This window comes from Platalea leucorodia (genome assembly GCF_965183815.1).
Source record: "Platalea leucorodia genome assembly, chromosome: 14".
In the NCBI taxonomy this organism is placed as follows: Eukaryota; Metazoa; Chordata; class Aves; order Pelecaniformes; family Threskiornithidae; genus Platalea; species Platalea leucorodia.
Window position 1 is genome coordinate 5,823,901 of NC_138836.1, and position 24,287 is coordinate 5,848,187.

The 24,287-nt window shown below is 61.0% G+C and overlaps 3 protein-coding genes across 7 annotated transcripts in view; all 3 read right to left on the minus strand.

Annotated features, from left to right (window-relative positions):
- Positions 1-504: 504 nt before the first annotated feature.
- Positions 505-10,108, minus strand: FAAP100 (FA core complex associated protein 100). Of its 3 annotated transcripts, XM_082326746.1 has the most exons (10): positions 9,919-10,108; positions 9,191-9,381; positions 8,119-8,237; positions 6,813-7,777; positions 5,455-5,605; positions 3,923-4,713; positions 3,382-3,518; positions 2,022-2,138; positions 1,401-1,487; positions 505-1,264 (listed from the first exon to the last, which is right to left on the minus strand). In XM_082326746.1, the coding sequence occupies exons 2-10, from the start codon at positions 9,353-9,355 to the stop codon at positions 1,139-1,141; spliced, it is 2,658 nt and encodes an 885-aa protein (XP_082182872.1). In that variant the 5' UTR covers positions 9,356-9,381; positions 9,919-10,108; the 3' UTR covers positions 505-1,138. The 3 variants fall into 3 exon arrangements, 2 of the variants coding, with proteins under 2 accessions (XP_082182872.1, XP_082182871.1); XM_082326745.1 differs by lacking the exon at positions 3,382-3,518 and having other exon boundaries at positions 9,919-10,041; XR_014229724.1 differs by lacking the exon at positions 505-1,264 and having other exon boundaries at positions 1,459-1,487; positions 3,371-3,518; positions 9,919-10,041.
- Positions 10,109-10,244: 136 nt separating this feature from the next.
- Positions 10,245-11,276, minus strand: LOC309597408 (uncharacterized protein). The gene is made up of 4 exons (XM_082326749.1): positions 11,161-11,276; positions 10,879-10,976; positions 10,540-10,669; positions 10,245-10,450 (listed from the first exon to the last, which is right to left on the minus strand). The coding sequence occupies exons 2-4, from the start codon at positions 10,970-10,972 to the stop codon at positions 10,258-10,260; spliced, it is 417 nt and encodes a 138-aa protein (XP_082182875.1). The 5' UTR covers positions 10,973-10,976; positions 11,161-11,276; the 3' UTR covers positions 10,245-10,257.
- Positions 11,277-11,422: 146 nt separating this feature from the next.
- Positions 11,423-24,287, minus strand: part of NPLOC4 (NPL4 homolog, ubiquitin recognition factor) — a 30,757-nt gene continuing 17,892 nt past the window's right edge. For 2 of the 3 annotated variants that reach the window (XM_082326747.1, XM_082326748.1), the window contains 5 exons: positions 17,702-17,773; positions 15,737-15,832; positions 14,554-14,670; positions 13,397-13,499; positions 11,423-13,008 (listed from right to left, as the gene is read on the minus strand). In XM_082326747.1, coding sequence (XP_082182873.1) covers positions 12,851-13,008; positions 13,397-13,499; positions 14,554-14,670; positions 15,737-15,832; positions 17,702-17,773 — 546 coding nt within the window. In that variant the 3' untranslated portion in view covers positions 11,423-12,850. Of the gene's footprint in view, positions 13,009-13,396; positions 13,500-14,553; positions 14,671-15,736; positions 15,833-17,285; positions 17,562-17,701; positions 17,774-24,287 lie in introns of those variants that run through there. The other variant, XR_014229725.1, reaches the window with a different exon arrangement.

Here is a 24,287-nt window from a genome sequence, read left to right on the forward strand (position 1 = left end):
CCGACCCCCCGCGACTCACGGCATTAAAGTCAGTTTGGATCACACGGAGGCAGCGCCTCGTCTTCCTTCACCTCCCGCAGCGCCCAAGGGCAGGGGTGCTTGCGCCCTGGGATCCCCCCGCCATGCCTGTAACCCCGGATGGAGAATGCTGCCCCGTGGGAGCCCCCGCGCCCCGGGAAGGGGCTGATCCTGCCTGGGCATCCCGGCTCTGCCACTGCTCTGGGATGCAGGGAGCCCCGGGCTGCTGCAGGGGCTGGGGGTGCCACTCAGGCAGGGCTCGGCAAAGCAAACCCGCTGCAGGCAGGACCCCGAGGGGCTGCGCGGGGAGCTGGAGCCCGGGGGGGCTGGGATGCCCGTGGCCCCTCCGCCGGGCTGGGGGAGCAGGAGGGGGCTGCAGCTGCCGGCGCTGGCAGCCCCCCAGGGAGCTGGCGGGGCCCTGCTGGGAGATGGAAAGGAAAAGAGACGGGCACTCGCTGAGCGGCACGATCGTTTTCATGGCAGACGACAGATTTACAGACACTGGAGCGGTGCGGGGAAGGACTGGGCCAAAACACGCTGCACCACCACAGAAATACAAGATCATTTATAGAAACAACGGGGGAGCGGAAAACCCCCTCCCCTGCCCAGCAGAAAACGGGGCTCCCCCGGGCGGGCGCCCGCTGGGCACCCTGGCACAGCACCCTGTTTGTCCTGATCCTGAAAGGCAAGGCGGCACCGGGGCACAGCCCACAGCCGGCACGGCGCGGCAGCCGCCAGGAGAGCACTAAACTACCACGGCTAGAACGATCCACAAGACAGCACGGCTCCGGGGGCTGCCCACCGGCGTGGCCGGGATGGGGGGCGGCAGGGCCAGGCCGGGCCAGCCCAGAAGCCCCCGCTCTGCCGCCGGACGACTCTTGGGGAGACGCCGCCGGAGCCCCGCGACCCTCCGGTGCTGCCGACAACACGACCACGAAACACGCACACACACATACACCCCACCCGGACCACCGCCACGGCCTCCCTGCCCTCGCCGACAGCCCTCCCGCCCGGGCCCGCTCCTCCTCCGGCGGGGGTCTCTCCCCACCGCTGGCCCGGCAGGCACCCACCCCGGCCGGCGGGGCTTGGGGCCCCCGGGGTGCGCTGGCCGCCCCCCTGCTCACAGCAGAACAAGGCTGGGGTTGCGCAGCTGCCTGTAGATGTGCAGGAGCTTCTCCGCCGTCGCGGCTCCGTCCTCGCCGAGGGCTGGCCGGTCACGCAGGGTCTGCGCCTCCTTCAGCAGCATCTGCGCAAGAGATGGAGGTTGAGATATGCATGATGGCTCGGGGCTGCGGTGGGGGATCCCGACAGCGTGCACCCCATGGGGAGGAGACCAGGGCACGGTGGGCACCCGTCAGCCCCGGCGTGGGCTTGTGGCTCACCTCGTGGTTGGCCTGGATCTGGCGCAGGTACTGCATGCGGAGGTCGGGGGGCCCCGAGCCCTGCGCCGCCTGCTCCAGCACCAGTGCCTGCGGGGAGTGGAGAGCTCTGCTGGGGCGGGTGCCGGGAGAGCCAGCTGCAGCAGCACCCAGCCCGGACCATGGCTCTGGGCAGGAGGCAGGTCTCCACCTGGCAGCCGCGCTGCCCTGCTCTCCCCAGGCCTGGCACCGTGCTCGCCAGCACCGAAGCACCTCCAGGAAGGCTGCCAGCCCCCACGTGCCGCATGGGCCCCGCTCCATTTTGCTGCCAAACCGACCACGGCCCGTTCCCGGGGCAGACAGCAGGCATCGCCCGGGGCTCCACGGCCCAAAGACCCAGAGCCGAGGCCGGGGCTCGGGAAGGGAGCGGGGTCCGGGATGCTCGCCCTCCCCAGCCCTGCCAGAGGCCAGGCCTTGCCGGGTTGTCTGCCACACGGTGGTGCCAGAGAAACCCTCCCAGAGTGCCCAGCTGTGCCCCCAGGCTTTGGCCCCGGGGGTTTGGCTTGCTTAGGGCCCCCCCCAGTCCCCCCAGGGCCAGATCTGCTGGGCCCAGCAGCACAGCCCCGCGGCAGTGGCTGAGCGTACCTGGATGCGCCGGATGACGGCGTGGTGCATCCTGCACATGTCGGCCAGGGACGGGCTCTCCATCAGGATCTCCACAGCCTGGATGGGGCCCGCCGGGCTGAGGTCGTTCATGGCCACCTGGGACAGCAAGCACATCCTCACTGCAATCATCGCCGGGCAGGGGAGGGGGCGAGGGCAGCCCCAGGACCCCTCCCCATGGGCACCGGGCTCCCCGAGAGGCTCCGCTCCCCACTTCCTACTCCCTGCACCCCCCAACCCATTTGTTCTCCAGCCTGGTACAGGCAAAGGCAGCAGAGATGCTGCCAGCCGAGCTGGACACGTCAGACCACTTGCCCAGCCCCTCTGAGGGGCATTTGCCCCTGGCCTGGCCTCAGTGGCCATCAGGCCCCAGGAGAGCCCTCGCCCGCTCCTCCAACCCTGGCCGGGCGTGGCGAGTACCGCAGCCAGGAGAGCGGCCGCCGGTCTCGCCCGGCGCTGCTGGGGGCGAGGGGATGCCCGTTCCCTGAGGAGATCCAGGCTGCCACCCCAGCGGATTTAACCGGGCAGGCTTAGCCCAAGGAGAATTAATGCCGTCACTAATCACATTGGCGATATTAGTGCTCTCAAGCGTGAATCAACTTGAGCCAGGTCATTGCCAGCACGCAGGCAGCTGGGCCCCTCGGCACGGGGTCAACTAGCCGCGGCAGGAGAGCTGGGCAACAATTAGTATTTTTCCTTCGCGCTTAGAGGGGGATTTTTGCATTACGGGGGGACAAGCTGCAGCAGGTCAGATTTACACCCCAAATCCAGCCACGTTTTCCCCTCACTTTGCAGAGCCAGCAAAGAGCAGCCAGCCAAAGCAGCAGGGAAAGCCAATTCCTTCCTCCAGCCGAGCCTGATGCCAGGTCAGGGCACGGTGTCTGAGGTTACTGCATCTCAGCGGGGCTGGGCAAGAGACGGGCAGGAGCCACACTGCTCCAGTGGAAAGGCAACAGCAAAGAGGGCCTGCAAGGATCCTGCAGATCAGTAAAGGGATGCTGGGAGGGGGGCATCTGCCTTTGCCCTCACAAGGCCAGGCTGCCGCACAGGGGCAGCTGCCCACTGCCCTTCCTGGCAGGGAAATGCGGACATCTGGGGGACACACGCCCGCTAGGAGAGGGAGGGAAGCGGCCACAGCCTTTGGGAAGTCCCAGGTTGGGAGAAGGGGGACTGGGAACGCCGCCTGCCCAGCCCGGCACACAATCCCAGCCCCACGGTGTTGGCAGCCAGCAAGGCCATACATCACCCAGCTCCCCAGCATGGGCAAGGGGCTGCGGGACGGAGCCGGCTCCGTGGGATGGGGGCGCGGGGAGTTTCTCTGCAGGGCTAACCCATTCCTTGCCTCTCGGACAAGCAGCTGCACCTCGCCTCCATCCGGTGCCGTGCCACGCACCGATGCCACTTCCCCGCTGCTCAGCGCCTCGGCCCCGGCGTTCTCAGCCAGCAGCCAGCGCAGCGTGGCACAGCTCAGCGGGACATCTGGGGACGAAAGGAGAGAAAGCAGAGCTTGTTACGCTGGTGAACGCCATCCCTGCAGCTCAGCAGCCCCGCTCAGGCCAGAGCTACGGAGGATGGAGCGGCTGGTGCAGCCGTTGCGAGGCCAGGGCTGGTGCTGGGTCCGTTCCCCTCCCCGCTGAGACAAGCTGAGCTTGGCCATGCAACTGCCGTTGCGTCCACAAGCGGACACATGCTGGGGTGGTGACTGCTGGGGGTCACGCAGCCCTCCTCACCCAAGGAAGGGGCTGGTGACCACCCCAGCCTGCATGCACGGGCCGTGACAGCACCATCCTGGCCTCTCCTGGGATGGCCACAAGCTGGGAGGCAAGTGCCTCTCCCTAAGGATACCCCAGGAGCTCCCGGGATGCTCCTCTCTAGGGACCCACCTGAGCCAGAGGTTTTCAGCGCGTTTTTGAGCAGCTCCGAGGACACCCTGATGGACGCTGCCGAGGGGGGCAGGTTTCCCTCTCCCAGGGCGTGCGGCAGCTCACCAGCTTTCTCCCCCTCGGGTTCAGTCTGCTCCCGAGATACTTTGAGGAAGGTCTCCACAGGGTCTGGGGGGGCAGGGGGGGCAGCTGCCGGCGGGGAGGCATCCGGCCCGGGGGGGCTGCTCTCGAAACGGAGGCACTGGAGCATGTCAATGGTGCATTCGCTGAGGGGCAGGCAGATCCCCTCTCTGTCCGGGGAGAGGATAGGCGAGTCGTCCGGCAGGAGGTCATCCAGGGCCTCGGAGGAGTCGGAGCCGCTGCCCAAAATATCCCGTAAACTGTAGTAGAGGGCACAGGAGATGGTCAGAGGCAGGTCCAGCTTGGTGTCTGCAGCGGAGCCGAGGGGCAGCGTCAGCTCCCTCTTGTTCCCAGGCAGGAGCTGGTCGATGGGGAAGGTGAAGGTGGTGGCTGAATCCACAGACTCCTCCTCTAAGGCACAGGGGCTGGCCAGGAGCTGAACGCAGAGGGTCCAGCCCTCCTCCAGGCTGTACTCGCTGCAGTTTTCCAGCAGACAGGAGATGGTGACGGTATCTTGGAGCAGGAGGCAGCTCCAGTTGGCAGTGACGGTGCAAGCAATGGGCTTCTGGCCTTCTTGGCTGGACAGTAAAGCCGCGCTCACGTTCATCACCTGGTTCAGGCTGGCCAGGGCTCGGTTCTTCTGGTCCACCGCCTTCTTCAGGAAGGAAACTCTGCAAGGACAAAGCATGGGTGTTGAAATAGCAGGCGGGACAGCAGCCGGGACGCTGGGTCAGCAACAGGAGCATGGCAGAGGCCAGCGCCAAAGGCTGCTGCACGAAGGGCACTGCGCCACTGCGGCAGACGAGCTGAGCAGCCCCTGGCACGAGCCCGGCGCCCTGAGCCACCCCAGGAACTCCCCAGCTCCCTCTCCAAGGCAGCCAGGATCCACGCTGCCTGCAGGGCCGCTCTGCCCGCGAGCCCCCATCAGCCGAGCTGACCCTGAGGAGCGGCTCCGGCCAGCCAGACCCAGGGAATCCCCCCGTGAAGAGAGGGGGACTCGTCCCCGTCCCCTCCCCGCAGACAGATGGCCGCAGAGGCCGGAGGCACGCGCCTGCCCTGCCCGTTACCGCGGACTTGGCAAGCGTGGCAGGGCGTCTGGGAGCGCCTGGCACCCTGCCTCTCCCACCTTCTGCCGCCGAGGCTGTAAACACCAGCCCGCCCACAGCGCCGGAGCCGGCTGCACCCAGGCGAGGGGGGCAGGCAGCAGGGCTGCCCTTAAACACTATTTTTATCCTACTGAGGTCGGGGGGGCTTCCCAGCCAGGCTCCTGCACTCCGGAAAGGTAAATGTTGCAGCAGTTACTGTCAGAGAACTCACGGCTGATGCACAAAAACCCAGTTCGGCACCCGTAAAGCCGGCAGTTCGCAGAGTGAGAGCACGAGTGCGCGGCGCCGAGCAGCCGTGCCCTTTACCTCTCTGAGGTGTTGCCTATCCCAGAAAGCAGCTCCTTAATCCTCCGGCCGGCCTCGGCGGGCGTCAGCTCCACATCAGTGTCCTCAGGGCTGCATAAGCCGCAGGTCATGAGGCGGCCTTTGGCAGACAAGGCCAGCAGCTCCGATTCACCTGCGGGCAGAGACGGGGGCAGGTCAGGCAACAAGGGGTGGTGGGGGGACGCCAGGAAGGCAGCCAGGGCTTCCCTGATGGCTGGGGGCGGTGGATGCAGGGGGACGGGGGAGCACAGGACGGCAGGGCCTGCCCCAAGGCAGCGGAGCCAGAGGTACAGCCTCTGTCTGCAGAGGGGTACGATGGAGACAGGACACAGACCACGACAGCACACCCACCTCGCACGCAGCTCCCCAGGAAGGGGCCACCCCACGGAAGGGAAACGTCCCCCTCCTGCCTGTCCTGTCCCCGTGGCTCCTGCTCGCCAACAGCCCCGCTGCCCCAGCCATGCTTCCCGGAGCTGGCCGCCCCCAAGCCAAGGCCAGCAGCAGCTGGGGGAAGTGCCGGGGGGGGGGCCGCAGTGCCCTGGGAGCCAGCGCTGCCATGCAGGGTCCCCAGCAGCGAGATGCATGCAGCTCTGCGGGCAGCGAGCGGGGCCGGGTGCGGGCAGGGCTGCCTGCCTTGCTCTCGCCTGGGTGCCCCAGGAGCCTCTCCTCATTCGCCTGCCTGTTCTGGTCCCATTTGCTCCTCATGCTGCCCTGTGCAAAGGGCTCAGCTACGGCTACAAGATGCTTCACCCCGTCTAGGCCCTCTGCTCCCTTCCTCCACTCCTGAGGGCAAGCACCACACCTTGCTCTGCGCCCAGGCCGTGGTCAGGCACCGCACGCTGCCCTCGCCGGAGCGGGGAGGTTAGCACCCAAGCTGTGGGGCTGGAGAGCGCAGCGCGTGCAGGCTCCGAGCGGCCGCGCAGGAGCCCCCGGTCCAGACAGCGGCACGCCTGAACCCCCTTTGTGGAGCAAGCCTCGTCCCAGCTCGCTCGCGGCTCCCCACAGGCTGCCCTCCATGTGGGGAGCCCGAGGGGACAGGCAGAGCTGCTGTGAGCATCCCGTGGGAACCTGCGTGGACTGGCTGCTTCCTGCGACGCTGAGCAGAGACAAACCGCGAGCGGGTGGGGAAGAGCCGGAGCTGCGAGCACGCCTGACGTTCAGCCCGAGTCGGCATGCTCGACAGAAACGACTTACAAAAACGAGGGGAGTCAACAAGAACGGATGGAGGACGGAGCCCAATCTGGACCGTAAGGAGGGGTGGAGACGTACGGGCTGGAATAGGTAGCTATCCTGCCCCGCTCCACCCCAAGACCCAGCACACGCCCCGCTGCCAGCAGTACCTTCTGACGCCCGAGAAGACAAGGAAAGAGCCACAACGCTACAGATACTTAAACTGGCCGGAGACAGGACGGGAGGCAGGACGCCGGCGCAGCTCTCCACGTCCTCTGGGTCAGAGGAATCGCCGACCCAGTCCAGGTCGACGGCGGAGATGTCCGAGTGTGTGCTGTAATACATCCGGCTGCCGCTGCCGCAGGCGGCGCAGAGAATGGGCCCGCGCAAGTAGTACTCCCTGAGCTCCGGCACCGTCGCCTCCTCCCTCTGATCCGCCTTGACGGCTACCATCTTCCCGTAGTGGCCCACGGCCACTACGCAGTCACAGCCAGCATCTCCAAAGAGCTGCTCGTCCTCGGCATCCTCTGCTGCCCTCCGCTCCGTTCTCAAGGCCCCGATGAAGACGATGGGTTCTTCCAAATGATGGAGGATCTTCACAGGGGGGTCTTGGTTCGAAACATCATGGCAGCCGTCGACAGGCGGTGAAGAACTGAGGGCCTTCAGCGGCACGGAGCAGAGCTGTCCGTCCGGGAAGCCACAGAGGATCATAGGAGACTCCAGCATGGCAGCGTCGATCCCAAAGAGCAGGCTGAAGAGGGGCTCTTCCAGCACAAAGCCCCCTGAGCACCACAGCCCCTCCCCGGACCCCACAGTGCCTGGGGAGGACGCGCAGCACAGGACGGGCAGGAAGCGGGAGGGCGGGACGTCCCCCTCATCCTCGGGCTGGGGGCCGGGGCAGAAGCCCACCTCGCTGACCTGCTGGTACGGGGGATTCTCCTGCTCGGGGTGCGGAAGCTCGTGCAGTTTCATCCACCATTTGCCGTGAGCCTGGGACAAGGTGATGACGAAGTTGTTGAGCAGAGTGAACATGCACAGGCTGGAGTCTGGGAAGATGCAGGCGTCTGAATCCACGGGGAAGACGCCGGAAGGGCAATTGCTTTCTTGGCCGTCGCCATCCGTCTGCTCCATTAACCTTCAAGCAAACAGGGAAGAGCTGTCAGCCAAGCCGTGGGGCGAAGCCAGAGCTTCCCTTGGCTGTCTCTTACCCTGGCCCTCAGAAACAAGCTCCCTGCAGCACAGCTTTTAGCATCTGCTGCAAGAGCGGCGATCTGGAGAGAGCCAGAGCTTCAAACCACGTAATGCTTCCCGTGCATGCGGGAGGACGGGCAGGGAGAGGGCAGTGGCAGAAGCCAGGGGCTGGGCGAGGCCCAATGTGCCACCCCAGCCCTGAGAAGCGGCCCAGGGACTCCAGGACTGACGGCACAGGGCTGGCAGAGGCCAGGCTCGCATCCCTGGGGGTGACAGCCGGCTCACCTGCTCTGCTGGTCCAGGGAGACGCAGTAAATGCCACTGTGGGCACAGAGGATGTAAAGCTGCCGGGGCTGGGGCAGCAGCTCCACATGCCACACCTGGTCAGGGCACCGGTACACGGCCTGGGTGGAAAAGCAGAAAGAAACGTCACCTTCCCATGGCACCCAGAGGGGCGGCGGGGACGGGGCCGCTCGGCGCAGGCGTGAGCACCGAGGGAGCCACGGTGCCCACGCTGCCAGGCCGGGCAGAGCCCTGCTCACCCGCACCCCTGCGGGGTAAAGAAAGAAGTGGCTCACTAGGCAATGCTCCCTCCCGGGCAACCCCAAGGCAACTGCAAATTAAAGCGGTTATTTCCTGCAAATGCAGATTCCAAGCAGTTTCCAGGGATAAATCTATCCCTGGGCAGCACCGCGGCTTGTGGACCTGGCTGGGCTTTCCTGGGTGAGGGGCAGCCGCTCTCGGTGAAGAGCAGCAGGGGGCTGGGAGAAGGGCTGCAGGTAAGGAGGCAGCCCGTCACTCACACTCCCCGAGGGGAAGGAAAATAGCGATCAGAAAGCCGGTACATGATCTACTTTCCTGAGAAGGAGCGCAGTGTAGGAGGCAAATCCTGATACTACAGTGATGGCTTTCTTAGAAATGATAATAAGAACAAATTAAAAAAAGAAGCTGTGTATAACTCAACACGACGACTGCTGTTAGTCATAGCAAAGACAATAGCGAAACCCTTTGTAGGTGAGAAATGAAAGAGACGTCACTTTGCTCGGGGAGGGAAAAAGCCCTTTCTAGTTTAATTAAATGTTTGTCCCGCGAGTTCAAGAGAGGGGCCAGACGGCAGCACCCCCCCACCCCCAGAAGGGGCCTCGGAGCTGGGCGAGGGGCTCTGGCGCTGCTCGTGAGGTTTGTTTGTGGATGGGGGACCCCAAGGGAAGGACGCCAGGAAGGACCCTGGCCCCAGACTGGGTGACCAGCGAAGGGGGACATGACTGGTGTCCCCGCCACCTTCGCCCTGTGCCGGGACACCGGCCCCAGAGCGGGGGACGCGGGACGAAGCCCCCCGTCCTGCCAGGCCGCTCACCTTCAGCACCTTCCCCTCCTGGTCGTAGACGTAGACGAACTCGCTGCCGTTGGAGAGGTAGATCTCGTTCTCGTGGCACAGCACCCGGGGCTTGCCCGCCACCAGCCCCCCCACCGGGCAGCAGAAGCCGGCCAGGTAGTCCACCCTGTGGCCCACGTGTGCCATGGTGCCAGGAGGGGCGCGGTGCCAGCCTGGGGGGCGCGGGGACGGGGGTCAGCGCTGGGGGGGCCACCCACGCTCCGGCGGGCAGCGGGGGGGAAGGGGATGGGGCCCCTCTGCCAGCAGCACCCTGGGGTGCAGGCTGAGCCCAGCCAACCCCCCCCAAGACCACTGACAGCTCCAGGCGTGCAGCAACCCGGCCCCACAGCCCCCCCCCAGACCCCCGGCTGAGCCCCACAGCCTCCCCCAGACCCCTGACTGGACCCCACAACCCCCCAGACCCCCGGCTGAGCCCCACAACCCTGACTGGACCCCACAGCCCCCCCAGACCCCTGACTGGACCCCACAGTCCCCCCAGACTCCCAGCTGACCCCCACAGCCCCGACTGAGCCCCTCAGACCACCCCCCCAGGCCCAGCCCCACAGCCCCATCGCCCCCCAGGCATCACCCCCAGCCCCCCCATTCCCCACCCCAGGCCCCCCTGCCTCAGCCCCACAGCCCCGACCCTCCCCAAGCCCTCCCCTCAGCCTCAGCCCCCCCCCATCGCCTCCCGGTGGGGCTGCGGGTACCGGGCGGGGGGCGCGGGCGGCTCCGCTTTACGGCTGCGCGGCGGCGGCCGCCGCAATGGGCGGGGAGTTTGCGACAAGGCCGTAAAGCCGCGATGGGCCGGGCCTCGGTGGGGGGTGGTAGCACCCCCGGTACCGGTACCGGGGTGAACCCCCCGGCGTGGCGGGGGCGCAGAGAGGAACGAGGCGATGCTGGCGACAGCGGCTTTATTAATGGCGAGCGGGGGAGCCGGGTTAGCCCCCCCCCCGGGGGGCAGGGGCCCGATCCTGACCCACGGCCACACCCCCCCATGTCCCACCCCCCCACCCCCCCGGTTTGGCCAGTGCTGGGGCCCGGGGTGGCTACTGCGGGGGGCCCGGGGCGGGCTGGGGGAGCCCCCGGCGGCGTGGGGGGGCTCGGTGGCCACGGGCCCGGCTTAGCTGGTCCACGAAGGCCTCCACCTCGGCGAAGCGTGCCGACAGCCGCCCCAGCTGCTCCTTCAGGGCGCTGAAGTCCCGGTACAGATCATCCAGGGCCCCCGACAGCGACCGGATCCTGGGCCGGGGGAGAGGGGTGAGGGCGCGGGACCCCCGCCAGCACCCGCACCCCGCCGGAGGGGCACGGCCGGCCCCGCAGCCCCTCACCTCCCGTAGTCGGGCAGCACGGTCTGGTGGTCAAACAGCAGCAGGTTCCTCATCTGGGAGGTGATGGCGAACTTCCAGTTGTCCAGGACCAGCGTCAGGTTGGCGCAACCCTTCGCCGGTGCCCTCTCGGCTGCGGGGACCAGAGGGGATGGGATGGTCGGGGCTGGCCCCAGGAGCCCCTCACCGGACCCCCGGCCCCAGCACCCCTCCGGCCGCACGCCCGGGTGCAGCTGCCCGCCATCAGGCAGGGGTCAGGCAGGGAAGCTCTGGCCCTGCCTGTACCCGAGCACCGGCAGCCCCTGCATGGCGGGGAGGGGGTCCCGAGCGGAGGGGGGTTACCGTCAGCTCCATCGTCCCACGCCACCGGCCGCCGCTTCAGCTTGACGGCGCAGCCCAGAGCCGCGAGGAGCAGGAGGGGGAGAAGTCGCGACATGGCGCTGCCAGGGGAGAGCACGGTGAGAAGGGTCCCGGCTCCGGCCAGCTCCGCGAGCCAGGGCACCGCATCCCCAACGGGCCCCGGGACAGGGACCCCGAGGCTGGGTGGCCGCGGGGCGTCGCGTCCCCGAGGGCCAGGCTGGGCACGTGGGACCTGATCCCATCAGAGCCCTTTCTGCCTCCTACCTGCGCTGAGGTCCCGGCCGGTGCAGAGGCGGCAGCCGCTCGCCGGGCTCGGCTCCCCCGGCTCTGGCTCGGCGCGGCTCCTGCCTTCCCTTTTCAACGCGCTGGGCTGGCGTGGGGCCCGGCTGCACGCGGCTCCGGCGCTGATTGCAAACAGACCGCCCGGCCGCGGCAGGGCCACGGGCAGGGGAACGGGGCGCCGAGTGTCCGGTGATGGGGCGCAGCCCCCACGCGGGTAACAGAGCGCAGGAGGCATGGCGCTGGCTCTCGTTTCAGGTGCTTTTATTCAACGTTACTTGCAGACCCTGCACCCGGGTCGGTCCAGTCCAGGCCCCACATACCACTGCAACCCCAAACACCAACAAACCCAGGGGAAAAGCAAACCGCAGCCCACGAATGCCGCGGCAGGGCCGGGCGGCTGCTCTGCTAACGCCAGCGGGACGAAGCCTTTGGCAGAGCCCAGGCCGGTGCTCGCCGGCAGCAGCAAGGGGTAGGGGAGGCTGTCAGACGCAGGGGTCCCTGCCACACTGCCCCCCCTGGGACGCACACGGAGGGTCCCTGCCTGCCCCGCTGCCCGGCTGGAGAAGGCAGGGGTGATGCTGTCCTGGCGCAGGATGGGGCCTTGAGGGCACGGGGCACTGCTGGAACCGGTGCCCCAGGGATTTAACGAAGGCCTGAACCTGCAGCTCCAGGGCAGGGGGTCTCCAGGAGGGGGCAAGGGGTCAGAGACCCTGCAAGAGGAGGGCTGAGCCCCCAGGGCACCGCAAGCATCCGCCTGCTCCCTGCCCCCTCCCCAGCCCCCGGGCACGGGGCAGCCTCTGCGGGGTGACATGGCACACGGTGGGGACACGACAGCCTCCCACAGCCCCCACGGTGGACGGGCGTACGCCCAGCCGGCACCTGAGCGCACACCAGCCCCAGCGCGCGCAGCCCGGTGCCAAAGCGTCTCTGCCGCACGAGAGGGAGCGAGCGCGGCTCAGCGCCGTGCGTGCCGCAGGAGCGATGCCAAGCCCAGAGCTGGCGCATGCCCACCCCTTGCCCGGTGCCAAGGGGGGGCCCGTCCTGCTCCGGGAGCGCTGCCAGCGCGCAGGGCCCAGCCTGGCAGAGCTGCCGTCTGGCCCAGCGCTGTTAACAGTCGTCTGCTCACCCTGCCTGGGCCGTTAAGCGTGAAAGCTGTCGGGACCCGGGCACTCGAGGCTGGCGGCAGCGACCCAGGTGGGCAGGGAAAGGGGAGCAAAGCTGCGGGCGGGGAGATGCCAAAGCCTCCCCGTCACCTCTGCTATGCCGGGAGGCTGCTTTAGGCAGGCGAGCGGGCAGGGAGGGAGGTGCCCTGGCTGGCTGCAGCCCCCCCGAGCCCCCAGCGCTCACCCAGGAGCAGGCCAGGACAGCAGCTGGGGGTGGCGGGGGGACAGTCCGACCCCGCTGCGCGAAGGCTGAGGTTAAGCATTCATTTCCCAGGCCCGGGGACAGCGTCAAGATAAAGCCAGGGCGCCCGGCTCCTGCTGCGACTACGGGGCTGCCCCTGAAAGGGAGCGAGGAGTAACTGAGGAGGGCCAGAGCCACCCCCTGCCCAGCTCCGCACCCTGGGGTGCCTGATGGCGGGAGGTGGAAGGGAGGACGGGGAAGGGAGAAGCACCACTCCTGCTGCTCGAGGGTTTGCTCTGTATTGGAGTCTGCCGCCGCGTCGGCGTGGCTAGGTCCGGGGCAGGCTGCACATCTCGCAGTGGTCCGTGCCCGGCTGGTTCATGAAGGTGCAGTGCTGGCAGGCCCACATGGCTGCCGACACGGCGTGCGTCGAGCCGCCCATGGCACCGTACTCCTGCAGTCCTGAGATCTGGACACCGACTGTGCCTGCGAGAGAAAGAGCCCAGTCAGAGCAGGGAGGATGCGCTGGGACCAGGCAGGTCCCCTGCCTAAACCCAGAGCAATTTTCCTGTCCCAACCCAGGCAGCAGTGTCCCTGCCGAGACGCTGCCCTCACCCCCAAGGCCAGCACCCTGAGGAGGCTCCCGGATGGTGGCAGATCTCAGCACCCCACAACTGAGCACTGCAGATCCCACACTGCAGCCCTGAAGCCCAGTCCCGCTCTCCACTCGGTGCAGTGGGGACTGCCCGGGACCAAGGAACAGCTTTCCTCCTGCCCGAGCCTCCAGCAGCCTCCGTGGTGGCCACCGGCCAGCTCGGCCCAGCCCTGGCCCGAGGAACAAGGGACCCCCTCCCAGAGGGACCCCCTTTCTTACTGCAGAGCTGCTCGATGGTGGCCCACTGCTCTGATTTTTTCCAGGTCTGTGCAAGCTCCTCATTCTTGGTCCTCACAGCTTCCAGCAACAAGCTGATGCTGTCCTGGAAGGCATAAGAGGGAAATCAGCGCTGGACACTCCTCCGGCACCCAGGCTGGAGCTGTGACCAGGGAAGTGCCTCCCTGCCCTCCTCCACCGGTTGCAGCGAGACGGAGCTGCGAGTCTGAGCTGCTGCCCCTTTGGGTTGCACCAGTGACATTCACCGGCAGGGAACAAGATGCAGTTTATCCCTTCTGCTCCCCCCAGCACTCAGACACAGCCCTAAAACCCAAACGCTTCCTCATCCTCTGCATGGAGGAGGAAATTATCACCTAACCAGGCTGCAGGCAACCACTGTGCCGCCCCGTGCGGGAGAGTGTGCCGGTGCCGTGGGCTGAGCCTGACTCCCGGGGGTGCAAACCCGCCGTGCCAGAGCGTGCCGGTGCCCGGCCCCAGCCACGCACGCAGCTGCAGCCTGATCTCCAGCTCAGGAGATCTCCTCCAGGATCAGTCCGGCTGCCCTGCACATGCGCAGTCCTCGGCGCTCTCGAAACCTCTGGCAAACACATGGCCCTTTTCGCTGGCGTGCTGCTTACCCCGGGAAGGTCCGGCAGTGCAGATGTGAACCAGGGCCCTGGGCAGCTGCCAAGGTCCCGGTGCCCGGCCAAAAGCGGCAGAGCTGCACAGCCAGGAAGTTGTTTGCCTCACTGAGATTTGGGGGCTCTGATCTCGTTATCGTTACGACAGGAATTTCTGATTCTGAGATATTTTTTAAAATGTTTCCAGCTCTCAGAGCCGCAGCCAAGTTGGCTCTGTCTGGTCTGCGACCGTGCTAACAACCACCACCCCCTCTCTGCTCTGAGCAGCATGTTGAGAGCTCTTGGTCTAGTCAGGGGGCTTTGGTTTCACTTTTTAAATCTTCTGCCAACAGCTCAGCCTGGAAGGAGAGGCGTTGGGCCAGCTGCACGGCCTGCCCTGCACAGGCACCCAGCCAGGGGCCATGCCCGGGGGTGGCAGGCTGGGTCGGTGTCCTCCACACGCACAAGTGACACCCCGCAAGGAGCTCAGGGCCCTGGGGATGGCCATGCCGACACGACCCATTCCTCCTCGTTACATACCTGCAGAGGCATGACTTCGTTCGTGACCAGGAAGAGGAGCAGATGGAAATCGGAAATGATGTCTAGGAAAACGGAGGAAGTATTTTGGGACAGGTATGTGGCCAAGCTGTGGAAGTCCTAGAGAGAGGGGACAATAATAAAGAGAAGTCACTTCCTGCCACGTGATAACTTTATTTTCCTATTTGGATCCACTAACAGACATTGTAACATTCCTGTCTCTTTTGGGCATCGGCTGCAATGTGCAGAGATTCTCCCAAAATCAGATCCCAGGCTGGCTGACCAAGTTGCAGCTAAAAACTTCCAGAGAAAAGGACCTTCGGGCCCAGACTAGCTTTCCTATCCGAACACCGGAGCACCCCCAGCGCATACAGAGCGGATCCCAGACCCAGGAGATGCTGAGCAGAGGCCAGTCAGCGCAGCTCAAAGCCCAGTCCCTAAGGAAAAGAGGCAGATGAGGACAAAGCAGCCCCTTCTTCCCCAGCTCCCTCTTTTTCTCTGCTCTTGAACCCAGGGTGTCCTCAGAAACGAGGACCAAAGCTGTCGTCAAACAGCCGACTTCTCCTCCTCTGCTGACAGAGCCACAACAGGCAGCAGCCCTTCTCTTGTGACGACTTTTGGAGGATGCCTTTGACATCTTTGGCATGGCCTCCTTAGAGGAACGAGCTGTTGCTGCTTTAAAGCAACTCGAGCCTTCCGTGCGCTGCCAAAACCCAGCAAGAGCCTCGAGCTGTCCGGCAGCTGCCTCTGCTCAACGCTATGGGCCTCTTGCAGTAAATGGCCTCTGCATTTTAAAAATCTGTCCAGGAAGAGAAATCGGTGCTCTCGGAGCTGGAGCAACAGCCACTGGTCCCGCTCCTGTCTGCAGGGAGAAGCGGGTCCCGTGCTGTCACTGTGGGGCTGGGGTCCCCCGACCTCTTTGGTGCTGTCTGGGAGTCACCAGCCCTGGCACAGAGCGAGGAGCCCTGGTCCCCATCACCGAGCAGGCGGGGAGCAAGGCATCCAGCCGGCTGATCGGCATGCAGACGCTGCTCTGTGCCCGAAGCTGTTTGGCAAGCGCTGGACTGAACCGTGGAGGGGTGATTTAAGGGCACAACTGCAGCCGTCCCTTCGCGGATATTAGTAACTGCAACGGAGACAGACGACCTATCTGTGCTAAACATAGCTTTGTTGAATCACTCCTTACCTGAGTTTCTCCCAGCACATCACGGTTCTCGATGGGGAATGGGTTTTGAGAAATAGAAAAAGTGTAGACTGGATCCTTGGGGAAAGTTGTAGTGATCTAAAAATCCAAGAAAGGATGATCAGAACGCTGACAGCAGGAGAGGCAAGTGGGATACAGGAAGCAAGGCTCCTGATAGCCGAGAGCAGCCACGGCTACACATTAGAGCTCAGCCAGGAAGACAGCAAGGCAACTACAGCAGGGATCTTCTGACGGCTTTTAACATTTAAAGCGATATTCCAATCAGCACACCCCTTAGCTCCTGGCAGTTGTTTCTAACGAAGCTGGAGGGAGACGTACTGGGCTCGGTCCTGACAAGAGCACAGCACGATGCCGTGGAGAGCATCGCTCTCTGCAAAGGTCACCGGGACGCAGCGGCTCCCAGCACAGCTCTGCCCCGTGCTGGGCAGCTGCTGCCGGGGGTGTCACCCTGGGGGTCACCTTAACACCAAGGGGTGACAGGGGAGAGCGCGGCCCCTGCGTCTGGCCACGGGGTAGCCAGGGGACCGTGCTGCTCCATTCGGGGCTGGAACGGGTGCCAAGAAAACACCTTTGCACTTCATTGAACAGCGTCACCCCATGCTCTGGGTGCACTAACCCTGCCTCCTCCCTGCACCCTGTGCCAAAGGGACGGGGAACGGGGTAATACAACAATGCACCCACATTACTGAGCTCCGGAGCCAATGTTTGGGCCAGCTTCTGCCGTTGAAACTAGTTCTGATTCTGGGGGCTTTAAAGCTTTGGTGTCAGTTACTGAACTGCTGGGCCCTGTTGGCGAGGCCCTTTGTAAGCAGAGATGCAGAAATACCTGCCAGGACAGTATTAACTGGAAGAATGCCTTCTATGATTCTGTTTGGTTTTTTGGTTTTTTTCGTTGTTTTTTTTTTTTTTTTAAAAAAAAGAGACAAACCAAGTTGCTTCAGAAATGCAGCTTTTCCTAAATGTATGTTTCATCAATCTGTTTTCATCTTAATTACACCCCACGTAGCCCGGAAACAGATGCCTTTACTACTTGAGTAATAAATATGCTCCAGCACTGCCAACTGGCATGGGGCGTCCGAGGGTCTCGCACAATGGGCCCGTTGTTCCGGACACGACATTTCTCTGTGTGAGTCACACGTCCCAGCGTCAGCCCGAGTGCCGCTCTGATAAGCGACACACACAGCAGGTAGTGAACGGGGAAGAAGGACAAGGCAGTGGAAGCCTCCAGGCTGCCAGCTTCCCTGTGCCCGCAGGACACTGCCTGTGCCAGGGGCAGCTGGACCAGACCAGTTGCTCCGGTGGATTTAATCGTTATTGGCACCACCTCTAACTCCAGCAATATCATCTGTCATCCAAATTATTTGCCTTCCTGCCTTCCACACCGTAACAGTTTTCTTTCAAGCCAAAGGGCAGAGCCCTGCCCCAGTTCCTGGCAGCGCTTGCTCACAGGCAGGCAGCAGCCCTGCTCCAGCCAAGCTGTGCTGTAGCATGAACTCCCTCCCCCAAGAAAAGTAATTTCTGTACAACCAACCTGGTCTGCTGAGTCACTAAAAGGAGCTGGATTCTTAATTGCTGCTAAGAGACAGACAACTGGAGCTCTCTAATTAGCTCCCCGTGAGGTAGTGCCCGGCACATGTATCCGTGGGGCTGGCTGCTTCCCCTGCTGCGTGGCTACATGCCAATTCGGAGCCGCGATAAGACACCAGGCAGGGCCTTCCCAGAAAGCAAGTGTGTTCCCTGGCACCACACTGATCCCAAGGAGCACTGCGGCTACCCCAGAGCACACCAACCTCTGCGCTAGAAATGCCTGGCAGCAGAGGGAAAAGGAGAAAGAAAGAAAATCTGTCCTATGAATCACCTCCAAAGCAAATTTCAGAGGTGGGTTAAGAACTTCACTCCGCCCTGACCATCTCCTGCTGCAAGCAAACAAGTGCAACAAGTACTTACATCTATGATTAGGTACTCAACCGGGAGCGGGCGAGCCAGCTGTGTGATCTCGTTGCCAAACTTGTCTATGTCCTGAAAGAAGAAGAGTCTTATTATTCCTCAGCATGGAAGTGATGTGAAGCCTAAGGGATCCTGCCCTGGAGATGCCCACGCAGGAGCCCGGGGATCCTCAGCTCTGGCAGATCACTGAGGGTGTAGAAAAGAACCTGCTCGTATGTGGCTGGGTGCTGCAGAGCTGCCCGACTACCTGCAGCTCCTCAGGGCCAGAGATCTCTGTAACTCCATAAGCAAGGCCCTCTGTTTCCTCGTGAGCCAAGGCAGTGCATGGTCACAAACGACCTTGGTCTTGTTTGCCTCAGTCATCACCACCGGAGAGGCGCCTGGCATTATCTAAGAAGTGTAAATGTCATTTAAGGAGCAGTACTGTCTTAAAAGGGAGGGACAGTGCCACATCTGCGTTCTCAGCCAAGGCAAACCTGACTTTCTGCAAAACCGGCCACGAGTCTCTCATCCAGCTCTCGCTTGGGAATTGGAAATCCAGGCACTTTCTCATACACAGACCTGGAGAGCCAGCATATGACAACGCGTAAACTTGTTTTGCTTTGCCAGACGAATTGAACATAAAGTTTAATTATGGAGAAAAACAGCCAGCATATGTTCATTAATCATAAAATGACAATTAGACGTGATTTATGTCAAACATGCTGAGTTCAAACACAGCTTCAGAAATAAATTCATGAGAACTGACACTTTTCATTAAAGATTCTGTAAGAGGGGGTTGTGTTTTCTACCTAAATCATCACTTAACATGTTATAAATCATTCATTGAGCCCCATATAAATCATACGCCCATAATTTCGAATCAGGGACCTTACATTAAAGTTTACATTTACTGAGCTCTCAGAAGTCCCCAGTGGCTGGAGGCAGACCCAGAGCCACCGCACGCCGGCGGAGCCATCACCCCCGACACCTCGGTGGTTTGGGGGAGCTCGGCGAGAGGCCGTGAGCCCCGCGGGGTTTTGGGCGGCATTCCTCGGGCTGAGCACCGTGCATCAGGATGAGCTGCCCACGGCCGACACCCTCCTCTCCCGAGCCGTATTTTCTCCCGGAGTACGCCACTCCCCCGCTATCAGCATTTCTCGGTTACGCTAGTATTTACACAGCACAAATATGCGGTGCGGCAGCCAGCACCCCGCTCTCACGCTCTGCTCTCCCGGTACACCCAGACGGACATCGCCCGAGCAGGCTCCGGCACGCTGCTCCCCTCCAGGCAACAGCCCCCCTTCCCAAGCCCCCTCCCCAAGCATCCTCTGTCCCTAGGAACAGCTCCCTTTGTAAAAAAAAAATAATCTACCTTCCAGTCTTTGAAGCTCCTTTTAAAAGCAATTCCGATAAGGATCTTTTCTCCTTGAACATGACAGGTTGTTGGCCCTGTGGTTATTTCAGCAACAAGCCTAGTGGCTCGTGGCCTCAGATCTCTCTGGGGCTCTGACAGGAGCAGGAGGAGATGCGGAGCCTTTTCAGGGAGATCACAGGACCTGAAAGCTAACCTGCTTCTAGATCTCGGTGATACCGCAAGAGTCAGGAATCAAATCCAATCAGACCGAATCAACTTCCCAAACACAATCCTGCCCCTGCAAGAAAGAACCTGCAACAACTCACACATAATTAGCCCATCTGGAATTCATTTTCAAATCTAATTAAGTTCTAATATGCAGAAACATTTTTCCAGCACCTGTTCACTTTAATCTCCGCCTCTGGGGATTTCCATGTTAAATGCCTTCTTTTTAATGTCACGCTGCTGAGGCCTTCAAGACATGCACTAGACTGTTACTACCAAACTGGAACCTCGCTCTCCCCGAGTCGAGGACATGTCCCGACACTGCCCCTCCCCAGAGGGAAAAGCCCCCCCCTCACGCCAGCACTCTTCTCCAACCCCCGTGCACCATTTTATTAGGCAATTACGTTTTAAAGGCCTTAACAAACGTCAAGCTGGGAGAATTGTTGGGAGAAAGACATCTTCATCCTGAGCTCGGCAGTCTCTGGGGCACCAGCAGCGCCTCTCGGCACGTTATTGCCACAGCCCCGGAGCCTGAGACCCCCAAAGCCACAAACGCCCAGCGGCAACCACTCCAAAGGGAGACCAGGAAGGGGTTAATGAAGGCACAAGTATTTGGCTCCTGGACAAAAAATTCAAGCAGCAAGGCCTGGAGGATTTGGACAATGAATCATCCTGAAGACAGGAGCAAACTGGAGATTGAATCAGGCGCTGCGATTAGAGCCTTTCAAACCACTGTTTGGAGGCAGAAGCTGCAAACGGATGAGGTCAAGCGGGGAAAAGGATGGGTGCGCCCGCGGGAGCGCGGCCGGCCGCGTCGCACACCTCTGCGGCGCTGCAGGACGGCTGCAGTGGGAAAGGCTGACGGGTGACTTCAAGATTTCCCAGACAAGGGTGACGAGAGCAGCCAAGCGAGGAGCCCGGGCGGCTGCCAGCCAGGAGGGAGGCTCCAGCTCCGTGTCGCAGGGCTGGCCGGCCGTTAGCATCCCGTGCCGTTAGCATCCCGTGCCGTTAGCCTTCCCCACGGGTTCACTCTGCTGAAGGTACGGTGGAGCTGGGCAGCTGTCTGTCCTCTCTGTGTGTTAATAAAGCCCAGCCTTGTTCTTCCCTCTGCTGATTTCCAAGAGCTTTACCGGGCAGTCCTGCCCCCTTGCACAGATAGAGCAGCTGATGCACAGAAATGAAGTGACTTTTCTAAGAGCAAGCGATAGGTCAGTGAAAGTTGAAACCCTTCTCAGGAGACTCCTTGTGAGCTAATCAAGCATCCTCCTCCCCAGAGCAGCTGGAACATTTAAGGCTAAGAAGGCTTTTCCAGTCCAACACGAACCATTGGTAGGAGGCCAGGCAGGGGAAGTCCTTTGCTGCTAGTGAAAACTCCCCGCAGAAGCCTCCACGCAGCCTGGCTATCGTGTTTTCCCTGGGAAGAGGATTTCAAAGTGAACGGGTGGAAGCGACGCGTGCCACGCTGGGGACAGCCTGGCTCAGAGGTCCCGTTCGGCTCTAATCAAAGCAGTGCCCTGGCTCAGGGCTCTCCCTGGGCCAGATGGGACCACGTTTGACAGATGACAAGCCAAGGCCCAGACACCGTCTCAGCTGTTGTAAATGCAAAAAGCATGCGCAGGACTCTACGGGGGCAAAGGACTCTTTCACAACACCGGTGCCATTGTAAAGGACTTTCGTCTTACACCATCCCAAAGAAACTCGGAGGAATATTAAGGCAGCTGTAAAATGCAATTCATTGCAAGGATGACATCTTCATGTTTGCACTGTGCTGAGGCAAACACTGTGATAAGAGACAAAGCCAGCCAGTCCCCAAATCCAATTATTTAAGTGTTTCAAAGGGTCTGTAAAACGCAGCAATCTCCTTCCCCTATCCGGTGGGAGGCTGAGATGCCCATGAAGCTAACCGGGGAGCAGAGCACGCAGGTCTGCGGGGAGCAGAGTCAGGCAATGCTGCAGCACTGCAAAGTTACGGGCTCGGCAGACCGACTGCAGGGAGCTGGGAGCAGACAGACAGCAGGCACGGGGCGCAGGCAGCCCAGCAGGAGGGATCGCACCCGGCTGGGGCACTGAGCACCACTCGCAAGTAACTTTAGCTCTGAATAATCAACCCATGGCTTGGAAGGTACATTCTTAGTGAAATCAAAATCAATATGGGTGTTTTCTAGAACCAGATGGATAAAGGAGGAGGCTGCTCAAGGGCAGAAGACAGGGAATGGAAAAAGCCCATATGTAATATTCAGCTGGGCTCTCCCTCACCCAGCTGAGAAACAGGGTGAAGCGGCCATTGCAGCATCGTCATCTTGACTGAAAAAGAGAGCGGCTACCCCGACTTGTGCGTCTGTGTCTTGACAAGAGCGACTCCTTCATGAGTTTCGTTGCACTGAACTCGCCAAGAAGCGTGTGCCGGTTGTGCAAGATTCGAATTGGAAACAGCAGTGCGCTGTGACGCTTCACAGACAACCCGGGAGGCAAAGGGGGATGTTTTCTTCCTTCTGGCTAATCTTACCTGGAGAGGCATCTCAGAGCAAAGTAACTTGCACTCACGGTCCCAAAAGCCCTCAACTTTCACGCTAGAGCAGAACTCAAGCCTTCACGAGCCAGGAAAGCAACGGCCGCCGCATGTAGAAAGCGCATACTGCCAATTCCACTGGGGTGGTTCCTCTGAGCAGCAGGGCTAGTGGCCAACATAAAGAGAATGGTAAAGAAATACAGAAATCACAAGGCTAGAGGCTCAGGAAAAACACCTCGCCTCCTGAGGCAGGACAACGCTGGTGCCATCAGTTTTCCTATTTCCATGGAAGAAAAGCCCATCTATGCTAACACACCATCGAGGTGACTCACGTTCAGGCAGGAACAGCTGCAGCCCTAGGGGACGCGGTGGCCCCTGCTCCCACTCCACAAGCACAAAACACGGTGCAAACCATGGAAAACCAGCTTGCTGACCAACGACAGCCGTTCCTCTCTTTCCAGGCACCTCTTGGCCTGTGCAGCGAGGTCCCTGAAGCTGCAGCTCTCCCGCCTGCAGCGCGGGTCCTCGTGCCCTTCTTGCGCCTGCAGCGTGACCAACCCAGATGCATTTCTTAACAGTCACCGCTGAAATACCAACACCTACTGCGAGCGGAGGTACAAGACATCTTCTTTGAACAATGTGACTGAAGTACAGCTGTTGGCTTACATTTTGCTATAGATGCAAACAGCAGCACCTTTTCCTATTTGCAAAGCCAAAGGTGAATCTACTGCATTACCCTGCTGTAGACAGATAGGAGAATTCAATAGATTTTTGCCCTGCATCTGGACGCATAGTTGTTCTATAAATACATCCATACTACACAAACATTGGCCTTCTGGTTCTCATCCAATTAGAATAAATTTCTATAGCTCCTCTCATCCTAAAGGGCTTTTCAAATGAGTACTTGTATATTACATAGAAATATATATATATATGGACTTTTCCCTCTACCAGTTATAGCTTCTCAATCTGAGACAAAATGCAGCAACTACTCAAAAGTGCAGCTTTCTGCCCAAAGCTAGCTGGGGGGCAGCACAGAGGGGAACCCCCACATCGAGGACTGGAGACAAAGCTGCTCAGCTCCTGAAGTTTCAGCAGAGAACGGGGGAGCAGGGCGCTGCGCCACGAAGCAGCTGCCCTCTGCCGCGAGGCCAAGCACCGGACTCTTGCTCCTCATACTGTATTTAACCAACGCTTTGACACCATTGTTGTCACCAACCCAGTAACTATGAGGTAGTGTCTCTGACCTCAAGCCTCACACGTTTAATGAGACCCCAAAGGTTTTCAAAGCCAGGAGTGACTAAGCTTTCCATCGATTTAAGAACATTCAAAAAAAATTAAGAGATCCGACAGCCAAACACGTTTAAGGCTGAAGGACAATTACACCCGCCAGAGCAGTCCTCAAGCTTTCCTTGAGCACATCATGAAAAAGGCAATTACGGATAGAAGTTATAAAACATATGAAATAAGCTGCAGCCCGACCCAGTGAATCAGTGGTTCATGGAAATTTCCACAAAAGGCTGGAGCCATCAGTTAGCATTTTGTTTATCTCCCTGCTTCGGATTACAAATGGGAGCGAAGACCTTATGGGAACACCCACTGGCTTCCTGCTACTCCGAACACCCAGGGTGGCCCACATGTGGGACACAGACCTACGGGACCTCCTGCAAGGCTGCACCCTGACTGTGGCACAGCACGGGCTCCTCCGGAGCAGGACCGAAGCACGCCAAGAGATGATCTCATCTTCACATTCAGGGCCAACCCTTGCACAATCAAGCTCCGCTGTATCTAAATCGGACCTGGCTTATCAGCTCCTAAGAGCGAGCTGTCTGCATGCTAAAGAAAAAGGCACAGATTCCATCTACCTTTCCTCTCAAGCACTGAATTTAGCCAAGAGGTGTTCCTCATTTTCAGGTGGTGTCAAGACAAGCCAGCAGTTCAGCATTAAGGGGTGGAGGGGGAAGACGGAGTCTCACGGGCTAATTCACCCAGGCCAGCATTTCCTGGTCTCGGGTTCAGGGCATACAAGAGCATTTCGACCAGCTCTGTTTCTGTTGCTGGTGCGCAATCCTCTCATTTCAGTCGTCCCAAATGAATGTAGCTTTGCTTATCCTATAATCCTTAATGGACAGCTTTAATACAGGCGGCAGGAGCGCTGCAGGCTGAGTGGGCTGTGAATAGCAGACACAGACAAGAATGAGATAACTAACTTGGGTGATGGATGGCTAATTAGTTGGCAAGCAGCGCCATTAATTAATTCCTCTGTCCTTGCTTGCGGGGCACCAACATACACAAGTTTGAGAAGCAGTGCTATTAGCCTCTGCAGAGATCCTGTCCCCAAGTTTCTAACTTGTCCCTGCCGACGCAGGGGGGCTGAGGATCTCCAGAAACAACTGTCAAGGGGAATAATGACAGTCCATTCATCACTAAAACTGTACCGACAACTGCAGCAGACAGGTTACCAGCAGTGCTCTTGCATGACGCTCCAATAAGAGTATTTTGGATCCACTCTGGAT